The 10,378-nt window shown below is 53.2% G+C and overlaps 1 protein-coding gene across 1 annotated transcript; it reads left to right on the top strand.

The window, feature by feature from the left end:
* The first annotated feature begins 116 nt into the window (after window positions 1-116).
* GID4 (GID complex subunit 4 homolog) lies at window positions 117-10,147 on the top strand. Its single transcript, XM_080386603.1, has 6 exons — window positions 117-465; window positions 3,032-3,091; window positions 4,042-4,149; window positions 4,778-4,879; window positions 5,946-6,076; window positions 7,325-10,147. Exons 1-6 carry the CDS (start codon window positions 253-255, stop codon window positions 7,386-7,388), a joined length of 678 nt encoding a protein of 225 aa, XP_080242729.1. The 5' UTR covers window positions 117-252; the 3' UTR covers window positions 7,389-10,147.
* The last annotated feature ends 231 nt before the right edge of the window (window positions 10,148-10,378 follow it).

The following is a 10,378-nucleotide window of genomic DNA, read 5'->3' as shown; positions in this document are numbered from 1 at the left end:
CCAGCAGCGCCCGCGGCCGCGCCTGCCGGGAGGAAGCGCGTGCCCTGCGCCGGCGGCCAATCGGCGCTCGGCACCGCCCCTCCGCGGCGCCCGCGAGGGCCAATGGGAGCGCGCGGAGGCGCTGCCGGGAGGCCCTGAGCCAGGCGGCGGCGGCGGCGGCCTCGGCGTGCGCGGAGCCGAGCGGAGCCGAGCGGGCGGCGCCCCCGGCCGCGCTCGGCCCCGGCCACGCTGGCGCCCGGGGACCCTCCCGAGATGCCGGTGCGGAGCGAGCGGTGCCGTGCGGGCGGTGCGGCGGGCTCGGCCTCCTCGGCGTCCTCCGGGGCGGCCGCCAGCAGTCTGGTGCCGCCGCCCCCCATCAACACGGCGCAGCCCGGCGTGGCCACCTCGTTGCTCTACAGCGGCGCCAAGTTCCGCGGGCAGCAGCGCAGCAAGGGCAATGCCTACGAGGTGGAGGTCGTCATGCAGGTGAGGGGCCGGCCGGCGGCCGCCCACACTCCCGGGGCCCGACGGGGCCCCGCTCTCCTCAGGCCGCGGCCGCCGGGTCCGTCCCGCCGGGCCCCTCAGGCCGCGGTCGCCTCGCCGGTTCCCTCCCAGCCCCTAAAACTGCCGCCGCCCGGTTTCCCGGCCCCTCAGGTCCGGGCGCTGGTTCTCTTTCCTCGGCTTCCTCCGGCCTCCCTGCGCTCCTTCTCTTCAGGCCCCGGTTGTGCCCCCCTTCCCCCGGCGCGGGTCGCTGCCAGCCCTCCGCCGGTTTCCTCAGGACCAGCGCCTGGTGTGTGTCCCATCCCCTGCGTCCTAGCGAGGCCTGTGGAGGAGGTGGGGAGACCCCTTTTCTTTAGTCCCAGCATCCCACTTCCCCTCAGCCCCAGCAAGGTGGGACCGGGGTGGCGGAGGCCTCAGCAGGAGGCTTCCCCCAGGCTTGGAATGGCCTGTAGTCCTACCTGCCCCGCTCACCTCTGACCTGGCAGTGCCTCCCTGCAATTCCTCTGGTTCCATCAAGCCCAGTAATGACTGTGGGTCCTCAGGCTCTGGCGATATCTCTGCCCCCCGTGCACTCTGCCTTCCTTTCATCACTGGGGAGAAGACCCTGTCTTTTTCCCTTCAGACCCCAGGAGAGACTCCTTTCTCTCAGACCCAGTGAAGTCCAAGGCCACCCCCTTGCTCCCTTCCCCTCAAACCCTGCGAAGGGCCCACTGCACTCAAGCTGTTCCCCCTCATCTTTTTTCCCTGTTCCCACTGGGCCTGGCAAGGTTTGTAACCTGGGATTCCTCCCTCATTCCCTTCGGGCTATGGAGTGGCCGTGCACCTCCATGCCACAGGGTGGAAGGGTAAGAGCCCAGCTTAAGAGTGGGTGGTGTCCGGGGATGTCTCTACCAGCGGGACAGCCTGCATTTCAGTCCTGGCTGGAAATCAGCAGGGATCCCAGTCCCTGGCTGGCTGGCAGAGCATGGCTCAGCTGGCCCTGGGACCCAGGGTTCCCCATCCCTGGGGTGCTGGAGGCTGCCCTAGGCTGAGCAGGGAACCTGGGACAAAGTGCAGTGGTTTGTCTGTGGCAGGAATGCAGCCATACAGCTGGTGTGCCCAGCTGTGGCGGGGAGTCGGGATGCTGGCTTGTGTGGCTTTTCCATTCCTCCCTGTAGTCATTGTCACACTGTGTGCTTTATTTTTAGTCCTAGGCATTGGCACAATAACTTTGGGCAGAGCTGGCGAGGTGTGGAGTCATTAGTATGTGGGCAAGCCAGACATCTGATACATGCTTTCCTATAGAGCACCCTGCGAGTCACAGCTTTGTTCCCAGTTTGGTGGCATGGGATCTGGGGAACCGTGGTTGAGCATGTAGTGAGTGCAGTGATGAAGCTTGACACATGTGCTGCTGTTGTGGAGTAGTGTCAGAGCCCCAGGGTCAGCAGATGGGGCAGCATTTGAACCGGACTGTGTTTTCATGTCCAGTCCTGCACTTGTCAACAGCGCAAGCATACCTGGTTTGCTGTGGTGGGGACATCCTATGGCTGATCAGCTTCACTGCACGCTGCCTTCTCACAGGGGCTGGCGGTGGCTTTGTGCTTTGTGCTAAAAATGCTGCTGTTTCACGGGTGTCAGCTGAGAAGAGGTGGCTGCCCTCTCTCCCTGTGCTGAGCGCAGAGAAATGTTGCTTTTCTTTGATCACAGGTGGGGAAGATCCATCTTCTCATAGTTGATGTTTGTGCTTCCCCAAATAAGTCACTTCTTGTTTTGATAATGGATCTGGAGATGTCGGGGAAAAGCTTGGAAAATCCCCTGGTTTAAAATTCCCTGGTTGGAACAGACACAGCCCCCTGTTTAGTTTCTGCACAACAGAAGCAGCGAGATGCAGCCCTGTAACTCTTTTAAGGGTGCCATAAAAGTGTTCGATCTGGGCTTCCTTCAGAATGCATGAGACATCGTCTGGCTTCTGAGCAGGCTTTGGCATGTGCTGTGCCGCCAGACTGGGTTCTAGGCAGAGAGTACAGGTAGCATGTTAGAGAGGCATGGGTCAGGCCTGTTAAATAAGCAGATGGCAAAGCTTAGGGCCTTGCTTTCTTCCTTTAGCCTGAATTATCTCCAGTAAATAGATGCTTTTTACTCTTTTTCTCACCTGAACACCAGTTTGCTGGTGGCAGTTGACTGGTAAGTGTGAGGGCTGGGCTTATGTGTGATTCTGCCAGTGGTGCTTTCACTTAGAGAAAACTGAGTCTGCTTCCTTGTGGGTGGGGAGCCGGGGGTTGTTACTGTTGGGGACTTCTGGGCAGAGGCTGCTGCCTCGGTGTGCTGGAGCTGGAAGCAGGCAGGGTGTTGTCAGGCCTGGGATGTGGGGGCTTTCAGAGGTGAGCTGACCTGTAAATGATCTTTCTGAGTGGTTCCCAGGTGTGGGGAAGGGCTGCCCCTGTGAGCATTGGGCAGTAAGCTGGACTGTCTGTACTGGCTGAAGCTGAAATCAGCCTTGGAGGGGTTAGAAACTGTTTTGGATCAGTGGGGTGCCTTTATGCTCATGGTTGGACTTTGTGCTCTTTTCTAGCATGTGGATATGGAAAATTCCTATCTCTGTGGATACTTGAAGATTAAAGGCCTTACAGAGGTGAGTGTTAACTGCAAAACAACAAGAAAAGGTGCTGTGTAAAGGCTTTTCTTTTTCCTGGTGGGGTGGGAGAAGCTGCCACCAGAAATAGGAAGTGGAGGGATTGAGCGTACAGTAGATTTAACCACTGAATTGTTTAATAGCTTCAGTCTGTTGTTCTTGGCATGTCAAGCAAGTACGGTGGGCCTTTGATGGGAGTCCTGAACAAGGAAGGCTTATCTGGCATACCTTAAGGTCTGAGCAGAACCAAATCTGACCCTGCAGTCAGCTTTAGGCACTCTACCAGTGGTGGTGTGTTGCTGAAAGTAAATAAACCAGGACCTGAACAGTCAGATCTTTGCATACTTCCTTCCCTATCCATCCTCTAAGATTGCTTGTAATGTCAGACAGTCAGTGAAAACTGTCTCCCAGGGGTGATGATGCTTTCGGCTGTAGCGCACCACATGTCTGTCGTTACATGGGAGTGCTTGGAGAGGTTTGCTCTCTCCAGCTGAGTCTGCTGTTCCCTGCCTGTGTTCTCCTAATTCGGTGCCAATGTGAAGCACCTTTTCCTGTGGTGGGGTGGCTTAATCCAGCTCTTGAGCTTTGTAGCACCTGTGCAGCAACGGCTGAGGAGCAGTGCTGGCTGTAAATGGTCACTTGTGATTGTCCAGCTGGGAGCTTCCCTGCAGTCCAGCTCTGGTGCGGCTCCTGCTGGTTTCATGAACGTGAATAAAGAGGGTGGAATAAGAGGGTGGAGGCTGTGCATGCGAGTCAGACTTTTAAAAGGTGTGGGGCAGGACGAGTCAGTGTGCTGCTTGGAGGGATGGGAGCACTGGCCTGGGATTGCCTGAAGCTCTCACTCTGAGATGCTGCTTTTTGCTGAGCGCATGCACCTCATCTGCATTTGAGTTTCTGTCTCTAGATGACAAACCTTCTGACCTCTCATTTGTGTGTCTCTTCTCTCCTAGGAGTACCCAACCCTCACCACTTTCTTTGAAGGCGAAATAATCAGTAAAAAGCATCCTTTCTTAACGCGCAAGTGGGATGCTGATGAAGATGTGGATCGTAAACACTGGGTAAATAAATCTGGGGGGCAGATAGGTGTCTGCAGTTCTGGCTGGGCAGCTGGTTTGGAGGTGAGGTGCAGCATGTGCCCATGCAAGAGCTGTCAGAAGGGCCTGGAAACCTCTCCTTTTTGGGTGTCTCCCTCCTTCCACCGCTGGGATCTTTGCAACACCCTTCAGGAGGCTGTTGGCTGTGATCCGTGATGAGGGAGGGGGCATCTTGTTTTCCACTTGCTGGCTCTGGGGCTGGAAAGGGAGCAGGAGCAATCCCCATCTCTTGACCCCCTTAGGAGAATGTGCTCAGGATCAGGGCTGCAGCAGCCGGCTGGTTGCCTGGCTGCCTTGACCTTTACTGTTTTTTGCCAGACTTTGATGTTTATTATGTTTCCGTCAAAATATCTTCCTCTGGAAGTGTAGGAACTTTTCTAGCTGGGCTGGATATGGCTGTGGGTGACTGGCAGTCCTTTGAGCTGCCCTGTGCTAGTCCTGGGTGTGTGTTTAGCACTGCTCTGAGGGAAGAGCAACCCCTTTGGTGAGGATGGTCCTTTTCTGTAGCAGTTTTTCCCTCTAAATAGCAGCTGGCACTAGTGAGCTCTACTGGTATAAGCATCCTGGTTTTTTCTTTTCTTTTTTGTTTCAGGGGAAGTTCCAGGCTTTTTACCAGTATGCAAAAACATTTAACTCTGATGACTTTGATTATGAGGATCTGAAAAATGGGGACTATGTCTTCATGAGATGGAAGGTAAACTCCACATGTCCACATGTCTCCTTCTCTGATGTGCTGCTTACAAACGACTGACCGAGGCTTGTGGTGCATGAAAGCTTTTTCAGCAATGATGGTTTAATGACACATCTCACCCTACCAACCTCGTAACCCACCATAGTTGCAAATTCCAATGTGACTCCTGTCTAGCCAGCTAATTGCATCCTTAAGGGCTGCAGTCGTGGCTAAAAACACAACAGGAAAATCTGGCTTGGTGATGATCCAGAGGATGAGAGAATTGCTGTTTCCAGTCCCTGTGCAGGGCCTGGGTGTTTGATGCAAACTGGACAGTCTGCACATTTCTGTACTGTAGCTGGATTGGTTCCTCCCTCTTTATGTGAGCCTTGTGCAGCTGCCAGGGGAGGAAGTCGTAGGGTCACAGAATGGTTTGTGTTGGAAGAGATGGCTAAAGATTGTCTAGTACAGCTGCTCCACCATGAGCAGGGACATCTTTCACTAGACCAGGTTGTTCGGAGCCCCGTCCAACCTGGCCTTGAATATTTTCAGGGGCAGGGCATCCGCCACCTCTCTGGGCAATGTGTGCCAGTGCCTCACCACTCTCACAGTAAAGAATTTCTTCCTTACATCTAATCTAAATCTGCCCTCTTTTAGTTTAAAACTGTTACCCCTTGTCCTGTTGCTACAGGCTCTGGTAAAAAGTCTCTCTGCACCCTTCTCATAAGCCCCCTATAAGTAAGTACTGAAAGGCTACAATAAGGTCTCCCTGGAGCCTTCTCTTCGTCATCGGGCAGCTCCAATTCCTGATTTTGCAATTGGCTTCTTATTTGCAGGGGGAAGGTATTGAACTGAAATTGATCCTGTGCACTCTTAAAACTGGTTCTGTTCTCAGTTGTCTGCTTCCCTGTAAGATGTCTACAGTGGCAGGTGGTGAAAGAACATGCTGGTCTCTGTGGTTTGGGCTGCTGCGAGTGCTGGGGCAGGAATGCCTTCGTGTTAACGGGTGCCAGTAGTCAGTTTGGGAGGGCAGGGCAGGGGGGTTGTATTTGACCGACATTTTAAAATGCAGTCTGTGTTTTGTGTACAGGAACAGTTCCTAGTCCCAGATCACACTATCAAAGATATCAGCGGTGCTTCCTTTGCTGGTTTCTATTACATCTGCTTCCAGAAGTCAGCAGCATCTATAGAGGGCTATTACTACCATAGGAGTTCAGAATGGTAAGGAAGCTTTCCTTCCTCCTGTGGACTGAAGGGTGGCTCCTCAAACAAAGCCGTGACTCCTCTTCTGTTTGTCTGCAGCCTTGGGAGTGTCCAGGCAGTGCTTCTCTGGGCTGGGAAGGAGATTCAGTCTGGTGGCTGGACCTCGGGGCAGAAGGGAGGGCTTTTGTGCCAAGCTTGGCCAGAGCAGGCTAGTGCAGTCCATTTGTGTGCTCTGAAGTGCTGCCCTTTTTACATGGCGGGGAATAATTGGGCTGGCAAGGTGGAGCAGGCGAGATGCAAGGTCTGGAGGTGCGTTGTGGCCCAGCAAAGCAATGGTCTGGTGCAGCAGTGAGGTACGTTGGGAGGCAGACACCAGCTGTGGTTCACTAGAAGCATCCCTCCAGAAGCCTTGTCTCCAGTGCAAACACTCGCAGGGCTTGCCTGCTTCTGCCCTCCTGTGAGGATAGGCAAGTGTAGGGCAGCCTGATCTCGTGAGCAGGGTTGCACTCCCTCAGCTTATGCTCTGCTCAGTGATTCAAGCTTCAAGCTTCTCCATGACTTGGCCCTCGCATGTAACAGCTTGGCTGTTGTTCCCTTCAGGCAGAAATCTTGTTAGGCCAGTGCTTTGTAGTCCAAGGTCCTTGGGGTGTTGCTGTAAGACAAGGGAATGGTCCAAGTTAATTGGTTGATTTCTTGTTAGAACCAGCCATCTGACAAGTAGCTGTGGAAAGCTCTTTTCCCTCTGACAGCCTTGGATATTTGTCTTACACAGCAAGTGAATCTGTGGGGTGGCTAGAAGCTCTCGGGGGGGTGGGTGGGGGGGGTGGGGGGGTGGGGTGGGTGGGGGGGGGAGGGAAGCTACCTGGGAGGCTTTCAGACGAATCCCCTCAAGCTAAGCTTTGAAAGACCTGAGTGCAATTTGCAGTTGTAGCAAACACTGTTTGAACATGAAAGTCATTGAACTTCAAAAGGTGTCCAAAAACCACAGTCAGCCCACCTCAAACACAGCCTGGCTGCAAGTAGCTCAGAGGCATGGGAATGGAAATGAGGAGCGATGCCGAGTCCTCACAGGGTTTTGGCACTGTGGGTAAGTGGGTGTTGGGTACATGAACACATCTGAGGTTTGACTCTTGAGACTGTATAGGGGGAGAGAAGAGCCAGCCACCAGGATGTCTGCTCTGTGGCCTGCCAAACAGGAGCCATTAGTGCTAGGGGAGTTCTCTTGCTCTATGTAATCCTCTTATCCATATTTTCCTTCTGTCCCAGGTATCAGTCATTGAATTTAACTCACGTTCCTGAGCACAGTGCTCCTATCTACGAATTCCGATGACAGCTGTCCAGAACTGATACTGCACAGAAGAAAACCGGGCAGGAGAGCATGGCCTGCCAGGAGAACTGTGTCCCTGTCGGAGCACGGGAATGCACGCTTCTCTCCTGCCCCTCGGACTCACAAGAGAGAGCCTGAATGTTAACTCACTCAGCCCGAGGAGCGTGGCTGCTGGAGCTTGATTCTCCCTCCTGTCGAGTGGCGATTTGATCTTTAATCTGGTTTTAAGCTACCTTTAAATGCACTTTCTTATTGCACAGCTAGTTTCTCTATCACTGAAGTTTCTCCCGGCTCTCCTCTGGAAGCTATTTCTCAGTAGCTGGAATCGGTGGTCTGTCCTCCAAGTAATAAGAAAATATAAGCTCGGTGCTTATATTTTCATTGTTACGGCCTGATAATGGGTTGAAATCGCCAGGACTCAGGTTTGTGGCCCAGATTGCCAGCTCTGATGCTCCCAGAGCCGGGACCCGTGTGTGAGGCTCTGCTTGGCAGAGAGCTGCTCGGCTGCAGAGTCTGTTGGGGGAGTGTTGGCTGAGACAGATAAGGCTTGAATGAGTCTTTGCTTTGCGCTGGCTAATGAGGTTAGCCGGAGCTGCAGATCTTTCAGGAACGCCGGCCCTTTGGAGCTGGGAGCTGTTCCGGTGTCTGGATACGCCACTGGGAATTAATTTGACGTATGGACTTCCAGGCTCTCAGTAAAGTGGATCTGAACTCTGCTTATAGGTGTATATTTGCTCTTTACTTAAGTTAAGGGTAAAAAAGAAAAAAAAAAAGGAAAAAAAAGACTTTTATTAAAAAAAATATATATTTTTATGGTTCCTTTTCCAAAGGACCCTATGGCAAGTGCACAAGTACTCGACTACATTTTACCGTTTTCACATTGAAAACCAGGAATGTCTGTGTTAGTTTTTATATACATGTATGTAATCAGCTAGCCGCTTTGGGAAAGTAATGGGAGTGCAAGTGTTGAGCAGCATCGCAGGGACAGCTCTGGGAATGTTCAGCATTTGTACTTGCTCTTCATACTTCACCAACACCACTGCTTGATACCTTTTTACAAGGCAGAAAAAAAAAAAACGGAAAAAAAACAAACACCAACAACCCCCGCCCTCGCCCCCCCCCCCCCCCCCCCCCCAGTAGCTCTCCTCTGACTTTGAAACGTTTCAATGGATATAACTTAAGGCTTGTGTGCCAAAGTGTGTGTGTATGGCCGTGTGGGTTTTTTTTAAAAGACATTTTAAAAATTGGCCTTGGTTGTATATTTAATGTGACAGTCCCACCTGCAGGGCTTTTGTGAAGACTTTAGTTTGCATTTTCCTGGCTGTTTTAAAAAGAACCCCATTGAAGCTGGCTTGTGTCATGCGCTAACCTGGTGGGTGTTGAGGGCGGGTTTGCTGCCTGGGAGAGGAAAGCGAAGCCTCTGCCTGCCTAGCGCCAAGGTGGTTTGGGTTTTCTTCTTTTTAACTAACTTTTCTTCCTATCTGCATAGTGTCTGTCTGGTTTATTGCAGCAGCTGAATTGCTAGTTTAAGCCTTAACGAGAAAGTATTCAGGTCTCAGTGAGCCCATTTCTTCTATTCCGAGTAAGTAAGGATCTTGCACAATCGGAGAAGCGGCAGGGCTGGTCTCAGGAGGTGATGTGGAAGTCACCTGCCTTGTGTGCTGTTTGCTGCAGATGAATCCTTTTCCCCAGCACAAATGGAGAGAGACCTGCTACAGCAGATGGGGGACACCTGGCCCTTGGTGGCCCCCTGCAATGAGGGAAGCATGTGTCATTGCCCTGGCCGTGGCAGGTAGATTTGTAGAGTAGTGTGAAGGCAAGTGGGGTTGCGATTCGAGGTGTGGAGGGAGAGCAGCTACGAGCAGAGCAGTTGGGAAGCAGATTCCCATTTCATTCAGCTCTTCTCGGAGAAACTCTCCCTTTGGCAGTGGGGAGAGGAGCTTCCTTGCGGGGGTGCTGGGAGACATCCTGGTTTTAGTGGTGAAAGCCGGTGGTGCTGCTCTGCTGTGACCAAGCGTGGGGGCAAAGCCTCCTCCCAGGTGCTGTGTGGGCACAGGGACTCAGCTCCCAGCAGCTCTTCACAGCCCTCCGGAGCCGTCTGTGTGCAATATTGGTGGCGGCACTGGTCTCCTTGGCTCCCCAGGGCTGTCAATGCCAGTGTGACGCTTGGGTTTCTGGCGTGATTTAGTTGAATTAACACTGTGGTCGTTGGCAGAAGCTGGGTTAGGAAGGGTCCTGGGGTTGTTTAATGTGTATAACTACTCCAAACCCTCTGACGTTTTTCTTTTGAGACTTGATATGTTGCGAGAAGGGTGGGGAAGGAGCATCCTGCTCTCTGCCTGTCTCTCCCACCATTCCAAAGCCAATTTTGGCTGAAATCCAAAACTGCCGGGGTGATGCAGCCCCGTGGGACATGTGTGGTGGGTGCAGAGCAGGTCGTGGAGCAGAGAGGTTTGCCGGGGCTGGTGTTCAGAGCTTCCCTCCTCTAAGGCTTTTGTTTTGGTTTTTGTTTTCTTTTGACCTGTTGTTTGAGCTAAGGAGAGATGTTACGTATGTCGTGGTGTGGTGAGAGAGAGCCGACCGGGGGAGGATCTGGGGTGCGGAGGTAAGAGATGGGGTGTTTGGCCTTGGAATAGGCTGCGATGTCTCTTTTGACCCGCGCTGGCTGCAGAAGGGGGGTACCGTGGGCAGGCAGAGCAGGGGCTGAGGAGGCGTTTTGTGGAGCGATCGATGTCCAAATTAAACATGAAATGTATTTAAGAGATCTGTGTCTGCCTGTGTTTGTCGAGCAAAGCGCGTCTTGATTCTGGAGGGGAGAGCTGTGCTTCATCTCCCTCAAGGACTTCTCCAGGAATCCATTAAGTGCTGATTGCCTTCACTGCGGGATCCGGCCTTAATTAGAGGAGCAGGAGGGGGGGCAAGGCCTGTGGGGGGGGCTCCCTCTGAAGCCTGCCTGGTTCCTTATAGCTTTCCCTATCAGCAGCTCCCGTTAG

The sequence above is a fragment of the Falco punctatus genome (assembly GCF_963210335.1).
Source record: "Falco punctatus genome assembly, chromosome: 4".
Taxonomy (NCBI): Eukaryota; Metazoa; Chordata; class Aves; order Falconiformes; family Falconidae; genus Falco; species Falco punctatus.
The sequence above is the reverse complement of the archived record's forward strand: the minus strand, read 5'-3'. Positions and strand labels throughout refer to the sequence as shown.

Coding starts and splice junctions, on each gene's coding strand:
- GID4 (XM_080386603.1), top strand. CDS start 253: ATGCCGGTGCGGAGCGAGCGGTGCCGTGCGGGCGGTGCGGCGGGCTCG. Junction 466..3,031: donor AGGTGGAGGTCGTCATGCAG/GTGAGGGGCCGG, acceptor GCTCTTTTCTAG/CATGTGGATATGGAAAATTC. Junction 3,092..4,041: donor AGATTAAAGGCCTTACAGAG/GTGAGTGTTAAC, acceptor CTTCTCTCCTAG/GAGTACCCAACCCTCACCAC.